The 22028-nt window shown below is 38.2% G+C and overlaps 1 protein-coding gene across 2 annotated transcripts in view; it reads right to left on the bottom strand.

Moving 5' to 3' along the window:
* Tbc1d32 (TBC1 domain family member 32) overlaps positions 1-22028 on the bottom strand; it is a 211048-nt gene that overhangs the window by 37242 nt on the left and 151778 nt on the right. For both annotated transcript variants that reach the window (XM_027402084.2, XM_027402082.2), the window contains 2 exons: positions 7542-7667; positions 4001-4084 (listed from right to left, as the gene is read on the bottom strand). In XM_027402084.2, the coding sequence (XP_027257885.1) occupies positions 4001-4084; positions 7542-7667 (210 nt within the window). The remainder of the gene's footprint in view (positions 1-4000; positions 4085-7541; positions 7668-22028) is intronic.

The following is a 22028-nucleotide window of genomic DNA, read 5'->3' as shown; positions in this document are numbered from 1 at the left end:
TCCCAAATGTATTTCTTCAAAAATCTTCCTAATTTATGATTTCTCTCCTTTATATCTCGGTTTCCTTGTTTTAAACATTAACTGGTTTCCCACTCAGAGAACTGTTACAGGGTCCTGTGACACGATGCTCAGCACACATCTAAGCTGAATGGAAGCTCAGTGACTATCAGTTCCCTGTACCTGACTTAATCTTTGTGAATCTCTTTTCATTCTTTTATAATTTCTTTTCCCTTTGCTCAGTTTGTCATTAGATATAAATAAGATATAAATACAGAGTCATCTGTGTGTTTATAAATATCACTCTCTTTGGACTTGCTATGGAAGTAAATTCATGAGACTAGAGACACCTTTGTGCTGGCTAGTTTTATGTCAACTTGACACAAGCTACAGTCATTTGAGGGAAGGAACCTCAATTGAGAAATACTTCCATGAGATTGGGCTGTAGGCAAGCCTGTAGGGTGTTTTCTTAATGAATTGGGAGGGCCCAGCTGGTTTGGGTTGGGACCACTTGTGGGCTGGTGGTCCTAGATGTTCCAAGAAAGCGTGCCGAGGAAGCATTAAGTGTAAGTTAGTCATTCCTCCAAGGCCTCTGCACCAGCTCCAGCCTCCAAGTTGCTGCTTGGTTTGGGTTCCTGCTTGAGCTTCCCTCTATAGACTGTGATTCATGATATGTAAGCCAAATAAACTCTTCCCATTTCAAGTTCCTTTTGGTCATGGTATTTCATCATACCAGTAGAAATCCTAAGATACTTATATAACATCAAATATATTTAATCAAGTAATACCTACCTGAGAGGTACAAAGTAGTGTGAGACCTAAAGAATGATTTAGCCTGAGGCAATAAAATAACCATCAAAACAGTAGTTTGAACAACATGCTGTAGCAGAGAGGAGGAACTTCTACTTAGTATTAAAGATAAAGATGATACTTCGCCCAAATTTAACAGTTGAGTTGGGCATTATCATGCAGGTGTTACTGTGTGGGAATTGTGCATCCAGTAGAAATCATAAGGGGAAGGCAAGGATATCTGGTATAGATGGGTATTAATATATAACATTTAACTATGAACATTATTCTAGAATCCAAAGATATAATGACAGTAAAACACAGGAACTATAAAGTACCATGAAGAACCAGACACTGAGTCAGAACATCAGAAAGAAATGACAATGAGCTGGGTTACTGGTTTTAATGCCAAGTTGGTGGTTTAATAATTAGTCATTTTCTAGCATATCTTCCCTCTAAAATCCAGATTTCCAGTTTCAGTGTGTATAGAGTTGCTTATATGCTTGAATATTAGTGAGTAACCAAGACACAGCATGAAAGGAAAGCTAGCTACAAATCTTCCCCTCACCTCAAACCTATTCCTACCAGAGTCTTCATTTAAAAATATTCTTATTTCTTTGAAAATTTCATACAATGTATCACAGTCACTACCCCAACTCTTCCCCATACCTCCTCCAAGATCCACACTTACCTCTCTATCATCCTCCAAGTTCCTGTTTTTTTTATATTCAATAACCCATCAAGTCCAATTAAAGTTGTCCATTAAATCAAGTCCATTAACACTTAGCTATAGGACCATTCACTAGAGTATGGTTGATCTACCAGGAGTCACACCCTTAATGAAAACTGACTGTCCATGGTTCCTCAATTAGGAAAGGAAGCTCATGAGCACCTTCCCACTCCATGCTACAGTGTTGACTGGCTCCATCTTGTACAGGTCTTGTGAGGCACTCAGGGCTGCTCTGAGCACAAGACAGAAATATTTTCTTCATTTTATTGTATAGTCTGTTCATTCTCTTAACAGCTTAGAACAATGGAGAAAGTCCTCGTTTCGCTCACATCCTGCAGTCAACCTATTACTTGGTCTTGTTTGACATATATGCACAATGAACTCAGAATCCAAATGCTTCCTGCCTTCACTACTGATGCCCTCATATGAGTCATTCTAATTTTTCATCTGGACCCCTCTGCTTTATTCCCTTTTCCTCCATCAGCAGAAACCATGGTAAGCTTATAAAAATACAAACCATACAAACATTCATAAGGAATTACTAGAAAAGTGTTAATATACACATATAACATGTGTTTGTTGAAAAACAAATATGCAAATATGTGGAACAGGAGAAAGTTGGCAGTGGTGTTAACAGTGGTATTCAATACTAAAAAGAGTCACGGAGAGGGAGGAATGATATAAGAGAAAGTAAAAGAAGCAAAACAATGTAAGCGTATGGGTACCATAAGAAGTTTAGACTCTACTCAGTGGTCAGGGGAAGGAGTAGAGGAATCAATAGATACAGATTTTCATGCCAAGGATCTCTTACTGTGTGTAAAGAATATCATTTTGCTGGGTGTGCAGGTAGAAAGCTCTCATGACGATAGTAGGGAAGCTGAGAAAGGGGGAGAGCAAGGCCAGCTTAAGTTGCGTGGTGAAGCTCTGTCTCAAACAAACACAACCCCAGTAACAACAAGAATATATGTGTTAAACAACTAGACTGAAAATTGAAAAGCATGCAAAGGGTCTTTGATACCCTAGGCAAGAGGCAATGCTGGCTTTAATTAACATAAAGAATAATAATGAGGGACAGAATGAAATAAATTTGAGATATAGCAGAGATACAGTAAGAACATAGGAGCAATTTTGGAAGGCAAATATCAGTGATGACTCCTCAGTTTTCCACTTAGATGCACCTACTACAGGACACATAGAAAGACAACATATGTCAGCAGGTGCAAAACAGTTATTGTTGATACTTTGCAGTTAAAGAATGTCATGGCATCCAAGCATCCAGCTAAAGCTCCTATTTAGTAACTAGAATTATGAAAATGAAGCTGACAAAAAAAAAGCCAACAAAACTCTGACTAGAAGATGCAAATTTTAAAATCATTAATTCATGTGAAGTAGGTAAATGCTATTGTTTAATCTCATCTGGAACAAAGCTTGATGATTAATCCCTCATGAGAGCTTTAAAAGCAGAAACTTAGAAGAGGTAGAGAGTTTATAAGTCATGTCTATAAGAAAAGTGCTTTCCTGAAACAACAGGGAAATGCACATATGAATTCAGACTGTGACAGCATACATGAGACCTGTGCATGCTCAAGGCAGAGAAAATCCTGTCACAGAGGGAGCATGATAAGCATAAAGTCCCACCCTTAGCTAAGAAGCTATTGCCATTTGATAGCTGCCTGAAAAGAAAGGGTCAATTTCCTTTAGGGGTATGAATCCTTGTAGCTCAATTCTTTTAGGAAGGCCCCTCAACCCAAGAGTGTTTGGGCAACACAAATTGGATTCGATGCAGTAAAAAGGAAGGGTATGTGTATCTGGGAGTAGTCAGGACTGAATATGATCAAAATATATTGTAGGAAATTCTCAAAGAATTAGACTATTATTTTTTAAAGGAGAAACTGAGGGGCTGGAGGAATGGCTCAGTGGTTAAGGAAGGGTTCTTCCTATTCTTGCAGTTGACCCAGAATGGTTCCCAGCACTCACATGGTAGCTTACACACATCCTTAACTCTAACTCCAGGGGATCTGGTGCCTCCTTCTGGTCTCTATGAGCACCAGACAGAAAGACAGACAGACAGACAGACAGACAGACAGACAGACAGACACACACACACACACACACACACACACACACTGACTGATGTTGACCAAATGATGTCATATAGGGATACAGAAGCAAGAAAGCATCACCAGTTACATTTCTTTGATGTTGGGGAAGAATAATGAGTCAAAATCAACTTTCACTCTAACTTTCCCAGTCTTATAGCAGTGCAACAGAAAGCAGACTTCCATAGTAAGATAGTTATGAGCTGAGGAGACCAGGAAGAGGAACAGGGAGAGACCAGGAACAAATGAAGGTCACAGCAACACAAGCTGTGAAGTGAGAGAATTTTCAAACGGGAAAACTTGCACATATCAGTACTCGAGAAACCTGGCACTATGAATTTACAAATGGAACATGTTTCAAACGTCACAATATTTTAAAAGATACCTGTGTATTCCACTAAAGGGAAGTAGCATTCAGAGGGATTTTCGGTGAGATGAAGCACAAATTTTTCAAGTAGTTCTCCTAAAGCTGTAACAAACACATGAGTAATTAGAATTGTAAAAGTCAAGAGGGCCAATGCGTGACAATGCATCTTTAAGCCAGAGACCAGCACGTGAAAATCAACTGAGAAGGAGTGGAGGGAGGAGAGGCTCCAGTCAGGAGACTCTCTCTCCTCTGCATGAGGTGGGAGCATTTTTTTAAAAAGGTCACCTGAACTCCACAGTTCTGAGGAGTTTAATTCTAAATGCAGACTTTTATTAATATTCACAATGTTTCTGATTTCAATTAAATTTTAATAACTTCTCTGTGAGCTTATTCAGTATATAACTAAAAATGAATTATCTGTCATATTTAGATTACCTAATGATGACTTCAGAATTTGTTAAATGTTTTCAATGTACTCATTAGGTTATCATATTTTGTCATTTGTGTACAGAAAAAATAGTGAACTCTAAGACTCGGATTAATGCATAGCACGTGTCACTTTCAAATCTGTGACATATTGTGCCTTTTATACTTTGTAGCTGATGGTTTCTGTTCAAAGACCAGATCAAACAAAGCATGCACTATCTGACTTAGAAGTGACAAAATGGTTCTTTTCTAGGCTGGTAAGATAATATCACAGTGTTTGAATATATCCTACAAATGGATGCTCCAGGGGATTATAATTAATATGCAACCCATAGGAATTTTTTTTATTTCTCTAAAGAAATCTATCTGTACAGTAGCTGATTGCTTAACAATGCAAAGCTAGTAATCTTGAGCCACATTTTAAAATTGTGCCCTTCTCACACTTAGAATATTAACCATGACCTTTATTAACTGCATGGATCCTACTTTACATTCAAGTATATTTTAAGAATAAATTTCTTCAAAGAAAAATTAGTGTTCAACATGTAAAAATCACATAATAAAAAGAGAATGGTGTGCTCTGGAGAGCAAACTATATAACATAGCACTTTGATGGCTAGAGATGAAAATGAAATGTTTTTATTCATTGAACTCTATTCGTTATATGATTTCAAAGTGAAATAAGCATTTAAAAACATGAAAATTCAATAGTCAAGAAATACCTGTGTATACAGATTTGAGTTTGCAATTGCTTGGGCTGGTTCTATATTTACAAACATAGGCATAAATTTATCAGATTTCTAAAATTGTTTCAAATGTCTTCTTTTATGAATCCACATATAATATCCCCAGGTGACAAGTTTTAACATCTATGTCTATGAACTTTTGAAATAGATTTTGTAGAAGGACAATGTGATGAAGTTCACATATAATTATTCTTAATTTCATGGTTAATACTAATAATCTAGCTAGGTGGTGGTGGCCCACACCTTTAATCCCAGCACTAGGGAGGCAGAGGCAGGTGGATCTCTATGAGTTTGAGGCCAGCCTGACTTACAGAGCGACTGCCAGGTCAGGCTCCAAAGCTACACAGAGAAACCCTGTCTCGAAAAAAAAAAAAAAAAAAAATGAGTAGTAATGAGTGCAAGATACACAGTAACAAATTTTTTCAGAAACATTATTTTCAATGGAATGTCCATTTAAACCTTCAATTATAATGTAATTATCTTCACTGAGCACAAACATATTTGCTATGTGTTATGTATTTAAGTATAATGTTTGAAATAATGGGATAAGTCAAAGCATATTGCTAAGCAATTACTGAGGTGAATTCTCTATTCAAACAAAGCCTGTTTCTTCAAACACCAGGGGTTTGTTGCTGTTTTTTGTATATAAGCTCTTACATCAATCTGCAGGTTGTTGTGAATCTCACACCAGAAAACACAATATTTACCTATATGTGAAATACTGATACCTGCATGGTTGCTGTTAGATTTGCCACTGACAGATGAGACTTGAGCAGGGACAGGACGGTTAAAGGGAGAGCTAGAGAAAAGCACAAGCCCATATCTCTTGCTACAGTGGAAACAATGGGAGGCAGGAGATTCTAATTTCTAATCCTCCAGCTACTGGGGAGTAATTTAAAAAATCTCATTTTGATTTTTGTATTTGTTTTTAGAGGCAACAAACTCAAAATGCCAGCAACGTTTCCCAAAACCAAAAGTGTATCAAAGGTCACCACCATCCTAGCTTGTTGGTGAAAGATTCAAAAACTTAGGGTACAAGAAGCAATTCTTAATGAAAACCAATTAACTACAGACTATTGCCCTGAAATGTCTATGAAGGATTTTAAATTATGGCCCTTCTACCTTTAATTATGCCTGGTCTCTGGGGTTGGAACACAGTTAAAATAATCTAACATTATATTTATAGGCCTAAAAGAGCTCATGGGTTTTCTGTAGATGAGAAACTGAAGTGCCATCTTTACTCATCCCTTGACCTTGTCCCATCCCAAGCCTGATCATACCATAATGTTAACATTTCCCCAAATATTATAAGATAATTACTCCCCACTGTTGTGGAATAATCTTTTCATACACTGTGAAGATGTGCCTTTGACAAGGAGCCTTCCGATTGGTTTAATAAAAAGCTGAATGGCCAGATAGGTAGGCAGAAGAGGATAGGTGGGATTTTAGGGGCAGGCAGGGAAGGGGGGATGATCTAGGCACTCAGCTAGGCTCAGAACAAGTTGGAATGTAGATTTAAAAAATATGGCTTAATTAAGCTATAAGAGGTAGTTGGAAACAAGCCTAAGCTAAAGGCCAAGCTTTCATAATTAATAAGTCTCGGTGTTGTTATTTGGAGGCAGGTGATCCAAAGATAGTCTGACAAGCAGCCTACTACACCCCACCAAGTTTCAGGCTGCCGTGGACAACTGGTCAGACCTGGGGGAGGGACAGTCCGTTTTCTTCAGGAGAAGGGGAAGCAGAGGGAGAGGTGGGGAGGAGAAGCCAGCATAAGAAACTGGGAGGAAAAGGTAGCGGTGGGAAATAGGAAGGACTTAGAGGAGGGTATGGGGGGTAGATTTGATGAAAACATATTATACAGATATTAGATAAAATATATTTTCAAACAGATGAAATATCTGGGAAGGGAGCAAGTCAGGAGAGCCCCGCCTGTAAGAATGAGCCCCGCCCCCTTATAAAGTGGTTTAAGGAGTGGCATGGCTCCCTTCCATCATGGGAGAAGAGAGTGACTACTGGGTCTCTGAAGGAGACAACCAGCCTACACCAGTCACGGAATCTGCCTGAACCCTGACCTCTGTCTTCCCAGCTTTCAAAACTGGGTGAAATAAATTCATATTTTTAAAGTTCTAACAAACCAAGTAAACTGTGGCCCCAGGAAAGGCAGGGGAACCTCAGAGCTGCTTGCCACATGTACAGACAGTCCAGTCCGTAAAAAGGCTTAGGAGTGCTTTGACTATTAGTTGGCTCAGAATTATAAGTCTCTTGGGGGGATGGGCTTTTCCGATTATCATTATGTTCCCTGCACACACAGGTAGAGATCTTCAGGAGCCACCACTTCTGTTAAAATAATTGTATGCAGGCTATCCCATAGAAGGCACCACACTCACCGCCTCCACTGACTGAATCAGGCTTGGACTTCATTGTTTTACAAAACTGTCTTCGGCAGTTTTCTATCCACTCGGTTTGTTTATCAGACATTTTGAAGCATGATAACATCTCTCCGATATCACTGTCTAGTAAGAAAAATAGCATGTTAGAATATTACAAACTAGATAGAGACAAACATCCGTACTGAAGCTAATGGGGTTAACAATAACACTAATAACAAAATAGAGCAATGATAATTTCTTACAAGAAAAAGACAGCATTCCACTCTGCATATTAGAGCCATAAAATATTGAGGTTTAATTGAACACTAGTGTACCACAATTGACAATTATCAGAATGGCACTAAATGACAAACCACATGACAGCACATGGCTAGACAGGGAATGTTTCTCATGCAAGACAGGAAAAGGTGATTGGCAGCAGAGAACCTCATCAGATTACCTGCCACAATGTGCAATTTCCAAATTATTACTTAGATTTGAAATTTCCTACTTAATATTTTCAGACTTTGGTTGGCACTGGGTAACTGACCATGGAAGGTGAAACTACAGGTAAGGGTAAACTACTGCCCTCCTGTACATGTGCACACACAGAGAACACACAGAGAGAGCAGTCTAGCTGAGGTGCAGAAGGTCCATAATCTAAGTTACAGTTTTAATTAGTCTTAGAAGGCTGATACATATCATCCATCATCCTACAGTTATCACAGCTAGAATTGTGTTTGTATGCATAACTAATGATGGATAAGGATACTCAAGTTACAAGGAAAGCTTCTTATGATCCCACTGTGGCACAGACTTTGTACCCGGCAAGTTCCTGCCTCAGACTCCAAAATACTGGGATTTTAGGTGTGTGCCATGATGCCTAGCTCCAAACAAGAATGACAGTCTTAGAAAAATCAAGATGGGGCTGGAGAAATGGCTCAGCAATTAAGAGCAGTGACTGTTCTTCCAGAGGTCCTGAGTTCAATTCCCAGCAACTACATGGTGGCTCACAACCATCTATAGTGAGATCTGGTGACCTCTTCTGGCCTGCAGGCATACATGCAAGCAGAACACTATACAAAATAAATAAATAAATAAATAAATAAATAAATAAATTTTTTGAGAAAAGAAAATCATTAATCCGAACACCTTATTTTTGACAAAGATGCTAAATCTATACAATGGAAAAAAGATAGCATCTTCAACAAATGGTGCTGGCACAACTGGATTCGGACACACAGAAGATTGCAGATAGATCCATATCTGTAACCATGCACAAAACTTAAGTGCAAATGGATCAAAGATCTTAACATTAATCCAGCCACACTGAATCTTCTAGAAGAGAAAGTAGGAGATAGCCTTGAACAAATTGGCATAGGAGACCGCTTCCTGAACATTACACCAGTAGCACAGACATTGAGGTCTGCAATTAATAAATGGGACCTCCTGAAACTGGGAAGCTTCTGTAAGGCAAAGGACACATTCAGTAAGACAAAACAACAGCCCACAGAATGGGAAAAGATCTTCACCAACCCCACATCTGACAGAGGGCTGATTTCCAAAATATACAATGAACTCAAGAAGCTAGCCACCAAAACACCAAACAATGAAATTAAAAAGTGGGGTGCAGAACTAAATAGAGAATTCTCAACAGAGGAATCTGAAATGCCTGAAAGACACATAAGAAAGTGCTCAAAATCCTTGGCCAGCAGAGAAATGTAACTCAAAACAACTCTGAGATACCATCTTACATCGGCCAGAATGGCTAAAATCAAAAACACCAATGACAATCTATGCTGGAGAGGATGTGGAGAAAAAGGAACACTCCTCCATTGCTGGTGGGAGTGTGAACTTGTAAGACCACTCTGGAAATCAGTATGGCGGTTTGCTCAGAAAAATGGGAATCAGTCTACCTCAAGATCCAGCCATTCCTTTCTTGGGCATATACCCAAATAATGCATGTCCATACAACAAGGACATATGCCCAACCATGTTCATAGCAGCATTGTTTGTAATAGCCAGAATCTGGAAGCAACCTAGATGACCCCCAACTGAAGAATGGATAGAGAAAATGTGATACATTTATACAATGGAGTACTGCTCAGCAGAAAAAAACAATGGAATCTTGAAATTCACAGGCAAATGGATGGAACTAGAAGAAAGCATCCTGAGTGAGGTAACCCAGTCACAAAAAGACAAACATGGTATTTACTCACTCATATATGAATTTTTTACATAGAGCAAAAGATTTCCAGCCTACAATCCTCTGCACCAAAGAAACCAGGAAACAACTATTAGGGAAAAATGCATGGACCCCTGAGAATAGGAAGGGGCAGGAACTTCTAAGCTAATTGAGAGCATGAGGGTAGGGGAGAGGGAGCTGCCAGAATGAGAGGAGGAGCAGAGGAGGGGAGAAGAGGAAATGGAAGAGCAGAAATGTTGAGTTGGGGGAAGAATAGAGGAGAGCAGGATGAGAGATACCATATCAGAGGGAGCCATTATAGGTCCAAGGAGAGATCTGGCACTAGGGAGATTTCCAGCGACCTTCAAGGATGACATGAACTGACAATCTAGGCAATGGAGGAGAGGATAACCTAAATGCCCTTCCCCTATAATGAGACTGATGACTACTTTTTATGCCATCGTAGAGCCCTCATCTGTGGCTGATGGAAGCAGAGGCAGACACCCACAGATATACACTGAACTGAACTCTGGAAGCTAGATGCAGAGAGGGAGGTATGAAGATTAAAGGGGTCGGTACCAGGCTGATGAAACCCACAGAAACAGTTGGCCTGAACAAAGGAGAACAATGGACCCCAGACTGCTGTCTGGGAGGCCAGAACAGGACTGATACAGACCCCTGAACATGGATGTCAATTAGGTGGTCTCCGCACTCTAGGGGGCCCCTGGTAGTAGATTAGTATTTTTCCCTGGTGTAAGAAGGGACTTAAAGGGATGCACTCTTGGCCTGTACACACAGGAGAGGGTCTAGGCCCGGTCCAGGATCATGTGATGGACTTTGGGGAGCCCGGTCAAGGACCCTACCCTGCCTGGGGAGTGGAGGTTGGATGGAATGGGGGGCAGGTGGGGGTTGAGGGAGGGTTCGGGGAAGGGGAGGGAGAGGAAGAAGGGATTGACATGTGAAGCAAACTTGTTCCTAATTTGGACTAATAAAAAAAAGAAAGAAAAGAAAATCAAGATGATACACAAGTAACTCCCTGCCAAAAACTACCCACTGTCACTTAAAAAATTAAAAAAAAAAAACAAATTGCAATCATCATAAAATTAATAATGTGTTCAACATCCAAAGAATACGAAAAAAGAACACTGTGATTTACAACTAGTAAATGAATCAATTAATGAAAAAAGGTTCTCAAAAGGCTGAGATAAACATTTAGCACAATTGGAGATTTAGAGAAACATAAAAAGGAAATGGTTAAACAGAGTGTACTTTATTATTAAATACTGACCTCCCACTCAGAAAAAAAAGCAAATAGCATTTGTATAACCAGCTTTATAAATCTTGAGTCATCATAATGAGCAAAAGAAAATATGTACAGAGGACATACCCTATACATTTCTATTTGTGTGAAGAATGATCTTATATCAAGCAGTGGTTCTCAGGTGGAAGCAGTTTTGTTCCCAAGGGCGCATTTGGCAATAGGCATTTCAACTGTCACAGCTGAGGAAGTGGAAGGAGAGGTCTACTGGCATCTGGTGGGCAGAGGTCCAGAGATGCTGCTAAAATCCCTACATATCAAAGTGCAACACTCTGGCTTCCCGAAAAACCCAACTTTCCAAAATGCTAATGGTGCTCAGGCTGAACTGAAGTTGAGAATTACCTGTGACTAAGGAAGAAGAAAGGATGATGCTGAGTAAGAGAGGCTTGCTGTGAGGTCATGAGAAAACATGATATTTTCTTATATGGTAGTTATATGCCTAGACATATTTGTTGAATTTCAAAGTATTTTCCTTAAATGAGAGCATTTTATCATATACAGAAACTATGTATCATGTGTATGTGAATGTTTATAGATAATTGAAAGCCAATGGCTAAGCAAATTAGAATACCACTCAAACATGAGTAGCTCTAGGTCACAATTTGGTGTACCATTTACATTGGAACTAAGTAAACTTTTATTAAAGGAATGTGCTTATAAAAAGTTTATGCTTATGAGAATCCTAAGGAAGCCAGAAGTGAAGCTCATGCCAATAATCCCAGTGTTACAGGGATGAGACGCTTAGAAGCCACCGAGGAGGTACCTTTCCCTCAAAGTCAGCTTTGGACCCCATCTCCTGTTTCCCTGGTAATACTAGAAAGTTAAACATCGCAGGGGCACTTTCTTAATGCAACATCAAACACTGGAGATACACAGACTTTATTGAAGACCATAAAGGAAAAGCTACTTCTTTCTGGTTAAAAGAATAGAATCTAAGTTCTACTTCTGACCTGCACGGAGACAGGACTTTCCAATCCGCTACAAAGATTAGAATGCTACATGCTATTGCCACCTCCTTTGAAAGTTCATCCATCTGGACCTGCCAATCTACTGACTTAACTAAAGCTGTGCCATAGAGATAGGAGGAATAATTATCTCCTTAAAGAGGTAATGTGCCTTTCCTTCCCAGAGGCCCCTCACCTCTGTTTACAGAGCTTCTGTTATGCAGCACTCCAAAGTCTGTCTGTTTTTCTGAGTTTTCCTTCTCATTTCTCCACCTCTTTTAGCAGACACTGGCCATAAGCCCCAACACGCTTTCTTTACCACTCTGTGCTTTCCCAGTCTTGGCTGAAGTCCCCGCCCTTCCACGTGCAGCTACCTGCTGACCCCCATTGCTGAGCATGCTGCCCTGCTTAGCCCCTACCTCAAAAAGCATGACTTCTCTTTCCCATCTCCCTCCTCCTGGATGCTGCCAAGATTGATAGCTGATTGTTTTGCTGTAGTTTTGCTCCTAAAGTTTAATAGATGTCTTGAGCTTCCTTAAGGATTGAAATTCATAATTAACAAAAGAGACTAAGTACCTGAAAGGGAACCCCAATTTCCTTGGCAACACCTACACTTCTGAGGCTGATAGGGTTGGCCCAAGGTCAAGGCAATCCTGGGATACACAATCTCAAAAAAAAAAGCCCCCAAAACAAAAACAAACAAACAAACAAACAAACAAAAACCAAGAAAACCCTTAATTGTTAAATAACAGTAAATTATGTTTTCAAGAGTACATTTTCTCTATCTCTTTTTAACAATTTTTTTTTAAGGCATCGAATCTTACATAGTTTAGGTAGGTCTCATAGTCCTGATCTGCTGCCTATATCTCCAAGTCCTGAGATTATAAGTCAGGATCACTGCAGTGGTTTGAAAGACCGTGCCCTCTTAGGCTCAGATGTTTGCATACTTGTTCCAGGCTGGTGGCACTGTTTGAGAAGACTTAGGAGGTATGGACATATTGTGGGGAGTGTCGCCCTGTAAGTGGACTTTTAGGGTGTAAAAACCTCTTGTCATTCCTCATTCACTCTGCTTCCTGCTTGTGACTTAAGGCATGAACACTCAGCTTACTATTTTAGCTGCTGTGGCTGCCCCCTCTCTGCCACAACAGATCCTTCATCTCTAGAACCATAAGTCCAAATACGCCCTTCCTTCTGTAAGTTGCTTTGTCACAATGTTTTATCACAGCAATAGAAAACCTAATGAAAACAGCCACCACACTAGCTTAAGAGATTTGACAATTATGACATTTTTAGAATTCTGGCTGATTTCTTGGTGCAATAGAAGGGCCTGTACAAAAATGAATCTTAAAGGAATATATATGTATAATACATATGTGTGTGGGTGTGTGGGTGTGGTCAGAGTATAAAAATTCCATTATTGACTTACAACATCATTTTCATAGCAAACAATTCTGTGTAATTCTAATGATACAATATTTCTAGAAACTGAATATCATAAATTATCACTGTTATAATAATTCAGCTCTGATAAAGTCACCACAAAAACCTATCATTTTCTTTACCTAAAAATTAGTTTGGTGTATCTTACAAGTCAGAGAAGGACATGTCCTTCCTCTATACACTTCTTTAGACCAATGGAGAAGGACATGTCCCTCCTCTCTATGCTTCTTTAGACCAGTGAAAGTCACAGATACCTATGAAAAACTAGAAGAGAATAAAGACATTTACTTTAAACTCTCCTAACTCTCACTGAAGAAAATGCAAAAGCAAAAAAAAACAAAAGAAAAGAAAAACAAAAATCGACACTATTTCCTCTCTGAACTCCAGTGTTACAGTGAAGAGCAGAATTTTTCAATTGATTTTTAATAATTGGAGATATTGAATAATTTAGCAAAAATATATAATTAAAATATTATATTTATCATATAAGATATAGACAGTGGAGAAAATAGACTATATAATACAAAAACCTTCAATTTAAAAAAGTAATAATGTAAGTTTAATATAAATACAAAGAAATCCTACTATTCATTTGGGAAACAAGCCTTCTTTTAATTTCAGTATGTTATCATGAATCTCTACATATAAAAATATAAGAGATGCTATGGAAGGAACAAATATCAAGGTAACTATCAAGAGACTCCCAGTCTACTTCTAGCCAGAACTGAATCATGAAACTTACTTGTAGAATTACTAATTTCCATTTGTATTTCTATTCCTTTCCTTCCAGTCATATTAACATGGTCATCATTTATAGTACCCTTATTATAATAAGCAAGAGAAAGCACTAGAAGAGACTCTCAGAAGCACAGATAATAAAGACAGACATTTACCCAACTTTAAGTTTGGAAGATATATAACATTTCCTCTTTCAACATCACATAATTATTCAAGCCGGTTTCATCACAACATTTTCATATATGTGTATAACATACTGTGGTAGTTTGAATAAGAATGCCCCCCATAGGCTAATAGATTTGAATGGCCACCAAGGAGTGGCATTATTAGGAGATGTGACCTTTTTGGAGGGAAGGGGTTTGATGTTTCAGAAGTTCAAGCCAGGCCCAGTCTCTTTTTTCCTGTTGCCTGCCAATGTGGATGTAGAACTCTTAGCTACCTCTCCAGCACCATGTCTGCCTACATTCCACCATGCTTCTTGCCATGATGATAATGGACTAAACGTCTGAAACTTTAAACCAGCCCCAATTAAATGTTTTCTTTTATGAGTTGCCATAGTCACACTGTCTCTTCACAGCAATAGAACACTGAGTAGAACACATACTTTGCTTATATTCACCTCCATTACCTTCTCTGGCCCCAATACTTTCCTGTCTCTTCCAAATTTATCTTCTTTTTACTTTATTTTCTCTTTAATATAGATTCCATATAGAAAAGACTTGTGACATTTGTCACAATGTGGCAAATATGTGACATTTGTCATTTTTTAATCTAGCTTACTAACTTGATCTGCAGCTCCATCTGTTTCACTGTAAACAACCTAGCATCTAAAGTCTTCCTAGTCTTTGTTAATGCAACTGCATTTCCTAAAGATAGAACAAGTTTAAAACAGAGTACTCTTCTTCAATTTATCACTCCATTTTTCTATACTTGTTGGCTAAACACTTACTGGAGGAAATATCAGCAAAGTTTTTAAAGATGAAGAATCTATTTTTACCATTTTACTCAACAAAAATAGGATATTAGCTATTTTTAATTGATACAGATATAATTATTTTAAATTTTAAATGGATAAACACATGGAAATAAAACCTCATTCTTCAAAAGAAAATAAGTATTTTAAACCAGGTATTTTAACAGCTGAAGCCCAGGAGAGAAATCATGATCTTAGTGGTACTTAGTTACCAGTTTCTGCACTTAATGAGTTGATCTCAAATAAGAGTAAGCTACTTTTATCTATAAGTAATAAATCATAATTCCAAGAATAAGAGTAATAATGAAATAAAAAAGAATGAGAACATGTATTATTTGACAAAAAGGACTAGATAAGTATTTGAGAAAGGGACAATTTATTGTTAAAAATATTTATATATTTATATGTGTAAGATAGACTTCAAAGGACTTTTCCAACAAGAAAACTAATTTCCTCCATCATGTTGCATGGCCTTATATTTGCACTATATTGTTCCTGAGTACTCATGTTTATTGCCCACAGGATTGCCAATTTTGTTGTTGTTGCTCTTAGGGTTGTAACCCCACATTTTATATAAGTCATCAGACTGACCATATGGCAAAGCAATCTAGTCATTTGTTATTTAGGTACTTTCCAGTCCGCTATTAAAATATTATTGCAAAGTTGGGCATGGCAGTATGTACTTGTAATTCCAACACTGGGGAGAATGAGGCAAGACCTTTCATTTAAGATCAGCCTGGGATACACAGTAAGACACTGAAACTATGAAATAAACAAGCAAGAAGGGAATAAAGAAAGCAAAACAAAACAAGAACTGCAACCACCATGCAACTCTTTCTCTTTCCCTTCCTTAAGAAAGCTTATTTCTACCCATTTTTAGGTGATAGTCTAATACTGGACCTATACTATTAGGATTATTCAGTGCACTGTAATCCATTTGTAAATAAAAAAATAAATGAAGGTAATTCATTGGTGGCATGGACATGGACTTAGCTTCTGAAAGGACAAAAGCATTGGCAAAATACAACTCTATGGAAAAGAAGTTAAATATAGTTAAGACATGACAGTTTGTTAAAGAAAGTCAGTAGATATGAATTTATACTGTCTTGTTAAATGAGCATCAAGTTCTAGTGAGAAAATCACAGGTATCTGTGATTCCACAGACTGAATTTCAACATTTTCTTCATACAAGTAAGTTAAATTATTAGCAAATCTTCAGATATGACGTATGGAGTTGTCCAGAGGCAGGGGAAATGCTGTCATCATATAGTAAGCCTTAAAACCTAGAAATTCCATGACTCCATGACATTAAGAGATGTTAGTGAATGACACAGAATGTCATGCTCTTATTTTAGCTCCACCTCTGCTTTAGAAATGTTATCTATTTTTACTATTTGTTTCCATTGTGACCCAAGAGAATGCAATAATGCCTAATTATTCCATCAACAGCATTCTACATTCTAAAACACTCAAACAATACAAACAAGACCTTTTCCCTCTAGTAACAACCTGGTATTTTATAGAATTAATATATGTTAATAGTGGCAGGGACCAGAAATCCCAGCACTTCGCAGGTGGAAGCAGAAGAATCAGGAGTTCAAGGTCATCTTCAGCCACATAATGAGTTTCAAGCCAGTGAGTGCTACATGCAACCCTATCTCAAAAGAATTCTTTTTTAGAAAAAAAATCCTTTCCTTTCCCATAGTATATAATTTACAGTGTCTGCAGATGTACACTTCTCCTAATATCCTTATCATAATGTGCCAAAACAATTCAGATAACATACATGTAGCACAGCAGGCAACTCGTGTATTCACCTAAGACAGAATATGGCTCCAGCATATAGAAATACATAGAAATTAAAGGTGCAAGCATTTATACTGAATTTATTCAGACCTCAAAACTTACACGCCGACATGTTTGTCTGGAATTCACTTCTATTTTGTGTTATGCAATGTCCTTATCTCACTTAATTTGTAAAAAAAAATTTCATGATAGGCAAAATTAAGAGATACTGCCATTTATAGTTATGGATTATAACTTAAGCCATTTTCTCATATGGGAAGATATCAGAGGGATTTATCTGTGCTTTAATATTGTGTGGCACATTGCATTAAAGAGTGATTATCAGTAGGGAACTTGTTCTTTATATAGTAGTAAGAGAATGTTTTGCTAGGCAGAAAATCAATGTCTCATCAGATGAGTAGAAATATGATGGAAGAAGCAGTAAAATAAAATACTGATGCTATAAAAGGCTAAATTTGAAGTAATTGTACCATGAAAGATAGTTCATTTTGGGATTATTTTTTCTAATTATGGAAAAATGGGATAAAGCTCTCAAAAATGCATGCCTTTATGTGTCACTAAAAATGACAGTGACATTTTGTAGATGACAAAGTGAGGGTAATAAGAGTACCTAACTCAAGAAAGAGGTATACAGATGTCTACTGCAAGCTTTCAACCACAAAGGTATATGTATTGTGGGTGTTTAGTCAGATCTGTGGTTATTACAGCTGAAGGTAAGAATTTCTAAAGTCACATTGATTTGTAAATAATTTCCAGTGTCTAATGACAAAAGCCAGAAAGACAGGATTTGATGATGGGAAAATAAAAGTGGAAGAAATCTACTGATGATTCCTCTAGTCATTGAATATGTGGGTATTTATTGCATATTACCTGTTTTACTTAGATTTTTGATGCTGTGACAAACATCAAAAGAAATACAGATTTGTGTGGCTCACAGTTTCAGAGGTTTTAGTCCAAGATTGCCGATTTTATCACTTTGAGGCTATGAATGAATATGTCCAGGAATATTCTAAAAATCAATGAATTGTCTTCTTTAGATGGGTACATTACATGGTATATTAATTATATATCAATATAGCTACTAATGACAGTGAGAAATACCTATACAATTGGTCCAGAATATAAAGGCTAATTACTACTGGAAGAACAGAGATGAAAGATAATAAAGAGGAAAGGGCAGGGAAGAAGTGTACTTGTTTACACAGGTGGCTCACACTAGCTGTCACTCTATTTAGGCACAAGAAAGTAAACCTTCTGGAAAGGCCTCCAGAGGAATTGACTAGAAAGGAGTGATTACCAAAGAGTTCCTGGGAACATTAAAAACTTCCCTTCTGTGAGAAGTTACCAGGACATTTGCAGCTTCCAACAAATGGCCCACACACATTTCTAAGTCCAGAGAAAGCAACCATCGAGTTAGTCCTACCCTAAGGGACTTGCTAATTGCTTTAACAATACATAAGAAAAAGACAAACAGTATACTCTTCTATTTGAGGATGCCAGCACCCACTGAATGAAATCCACATCAAAATAATATCACAATAAAAGAAGAATTCCACTGTGTGTGGATGTCCTGAGTGAATGTGTATTATTGACATGGGCATGGCCCTGCCAAGGATCCTAAAACTTCAGACCCAAGGGAAAATGGGCTTTCCCCCCAGAGTAAGGCTCAGAGGGAGGCAAAGTCTTCCTCCTGATCACATGTGGATGTCGATGGTGTATGCAGAAAATGCCCACCATAGCTTTCACTGCCTGGACATTAACATCCCAAAGACCAATCCCCTACAGAGATTGCTGTGGTGATATCTTGCTTGTACAAATAAAGCTTGTCTGAAGATTGGAGGATGGAGCTTGCCACTAGCTAACCTTAGAGGTCTGACGGTATATAAGACAGGGCAGAGAGATGGCTGAGGAGAGAGAGGATATAAGTGGGAAGAAACAGGAGCTCACTCTCTTTTCTGCTGGAAGCTAATGAGCTAAAGGTGACTTTGGCTTGTTCCTTCTTCTCCCTGATCTCTCAGCATTTTCCTCTACATCAGATTCCAGGTTTGTATTATTTAGACCAATTAAGAACTCCATTTACAGATTGCTTCTACTCAGATTAGCCAAACCTATCTCCTCCATCCAGCTGCATTCCATAAGCCCCGCCTCCTTTTTTGTCTGTCTACAGTAACACTGCCTCTTCATCCAGCAGTATGCAATAATCTGCCTCTCTGATCAACAGTATTTAATAAACATGCTGAAGCTTCTCTGTAGAGTCCAGACTACCCAATCTCAGTCTTTTATGTACGTCTGTGTGTCTGTGTGTTTGTCCTTTTCTCATCCCTGGATGCCCCAGACAGGTCTGTCCCTGGAACCATGCTGCATGTGGTGCCACAAAATCAAGGTATAGGGAATATGAATATAACAGAGTTTGCTTATGTTGGTCATATAAAGGCAATGTGTGTGTGTCATCTCTCTGTGTGGCATATTTGTATGTGCCCATGTGTCCAGGTATGCTCAGCTGTGCAGATATGTGTGGCCAGAGGTTGGTGCTGAAATGTCTTTTATTGTTTCTCTATTTTCTATTTTAAGATGTGGTCTCTCACAGAACCTAGACCTTGCCATTTAGTTGAGACTGACTAGAAAGTGAATCCATGGGATCTGGCTGTCTCTGTTTCCCCCAGCATATGTGTGCCATTACACCCAGTTGTAAGTGGTAGCTAAGGATCTGAACTGAGATCCTCATACTTGCTCAGCACATACTTTACCCACTAAGGCTTCTCCCCAGCTGGGATAAAAGTAGTTTTTAAAAATAATAACAGGTACCAGATACAGAAAAACAGAACATTTCTTATTTTTCTGAGATATTTCTCTCTAATGCCTTCAGTGTCTGGAGAGTGCTCCTCAATTCCTCAGACTATTTTTCAGTTTCAGCACAGGAAGTCTACATTTCCCTCACCTCTTACAAAAGAAGAAGTTTTCATCCTAAGTACATGAAAAGAGAATAAAGCAGAGCAGACTGGTGAATAGGTCATACCAACTCCTGAGGGAATCTATCTTAGAGAATAAAAACAAGCAAGTCAGAATACCATCTTATAAGCATCCTGTTGCAAGCAGGAAGGGCACTGTGAGCTAGCTTTCTGCAGTTCCAGCTAGGAGCTAGCCTCCAGCAATTACAACTGGCAGTTCCTAGCATGCTAACCTGCTCCTGCTTTGTGGCTATCACACAATCGCATTAGTGTCCTGCAAAGTGAGCAATATAAATTGTACTAGAATAGTTCAAGAATATTCCAAGTATTAATTACTGCTAACATATGCAATGTAATGCTCACATTTGATGCTCTATGCTCATATACAAGTATGTGTATATAAAATATATACGTGTATACACATATACATGGAAGTCATTCATCAATAACTTTTAAAGGGCCACTTAAATTTTAATAATGTTGCATGGAAATGTTCATAAAGAGAACTAGCTGAACTAAATAATGTCTCCAGACTTATTTATAGAGATGAATCAACTCACAGCTCATACTGTTGCCAAGGAACTAACAGGAGACAATGTAACCTATGAGGATATGCTAACTGTAGCAACTAGGATAAATCTAGAAGCTAGGAGATAAATGAGGATCATTTTATCACTTGGACATAACTGAAATGAATTTTTTTCAACAATAAAATAACATCCTAAAAGTCTGTGTGCAAATGATGACTAACATAACACCTGTCAGAATCAATGAGTCATTCCTTCTGAATCAAAAAGCAAAGTGCAAAATAAAGACTCCTGCTATTAAAATAACATCCATGTCTTAAAGTATTATTACATTAAGCACAACATTGCATGGTTAGTGTTTACCTAATTATTTTGTCCACACTAGTTCTAACTTACAACTTTTTGAACATGAACTTGGTTCCATTTTTCTCATTAAGTTCACAGAACTACCATCACCATACTCATGTCTGAGAAAAACACTAGACATAATTTACAGTTCCTCTGGCATTTTCTGTGTCCTTCTCTCTAACCATGGCACAGATATTAGGAGTATTAGAATGATACAGAGAAATAATGAAGTTAATACATCTTTGCAAAAACCTCTTCCCAAAGTATCTTCACATGATCCCTGTTGCTTAGGTCATTTTCTTCTTTAGAAAACAGACCCCTTCCCATTTATGCTCTCTCTCTCTCTGCAAGCACAGAGTGTTCATGACCAATGTTCTTAGGATGATATACCAGCTACCATAGTTAAATTAGGAAATGTCTGGTTCAAACATTTGTGGTTATTCACAACTGGAAACACAATAAAAACAAGTTCTAATCACATGGGAAGATAAGAGGCTAATGCCAGAATTGTACCATTCTTCCTAAAACAAAGCATGTGCCAGGAGGGCTATGACAAAGGCACAAGCCTTCTAAGTTACAAGAGAAAGACTTTGCTTACAAGAGTAACCTGATCCGATGAGTGTTTCAGAAGCTTCATTCTAGCTGCTGTGTGAGAACAGACTGAATACAACCAGGCTGGAGGAGGCAGGAGAGGTTTTATTTTAGATCTGTAGAGTCAAGAGGACTTGCTGTCAGATTACTTTCAGGGCTTAAAGTAAGGGAAATCTCCAAAATAGCCTTTAGGCTTATTGCCTGAAGAAATGGAGGCACAAAAGTTGCCATTTCTGAAATGGGGAAGAATATCAAAGCAATAGATTTTAAGAGAGTGTCAGAAATTGATCGCAGTCATGTTAAGTCTGATGCGCTTCCCAACCTTCCTAGAGAGATGTCACAAAAACAGACACAAGAGCCCAGAACTCAAAGTACAGATAAGAGCTGGAGATGTCATTCTGACAGCCACTGGCATACTGGGCAGGATCTCAATGACAAGGCAAGAACTTCACAACAGTAAAATGGCCAGTAAAAATGAAGGTCACTAAGGACTGAGCAACACTCCAAAGTTTTAGAGTTGAAGAGATTTGAAAGATAAATTTAAAAAAATATACAAAGACATATTTACCATAAATTCAAGAGGAAAACTGAACAGGTGAATTTGCCAGAAGACAAGTGGAAAATGTTTCAAAAGAAGAAGGGGGCAGTGAAGGGGGAGCGTACAAGAGGGAGGGCAGGGCTACCTGT

This window comes from Cricetulus griseus, chromosome 2, assembly GCF_003668045.3.
Source record: "Cricetulus griseus strain 17A/GY chromosome 2, alternate assembly CriGri-PICRH-1.0, whole genome shotgun sequence".
Lineage (NCBI taxonomy): Eukaryota > Metazoa > Chordata > Mammalia > Rodentia > Cricetidae > Cricetulus > Cricetulus griseus.
Note: the sequence above shows the minus strand (reverse complement) of the source record. Positions and strands in the feature narration are given on the sequence as shown.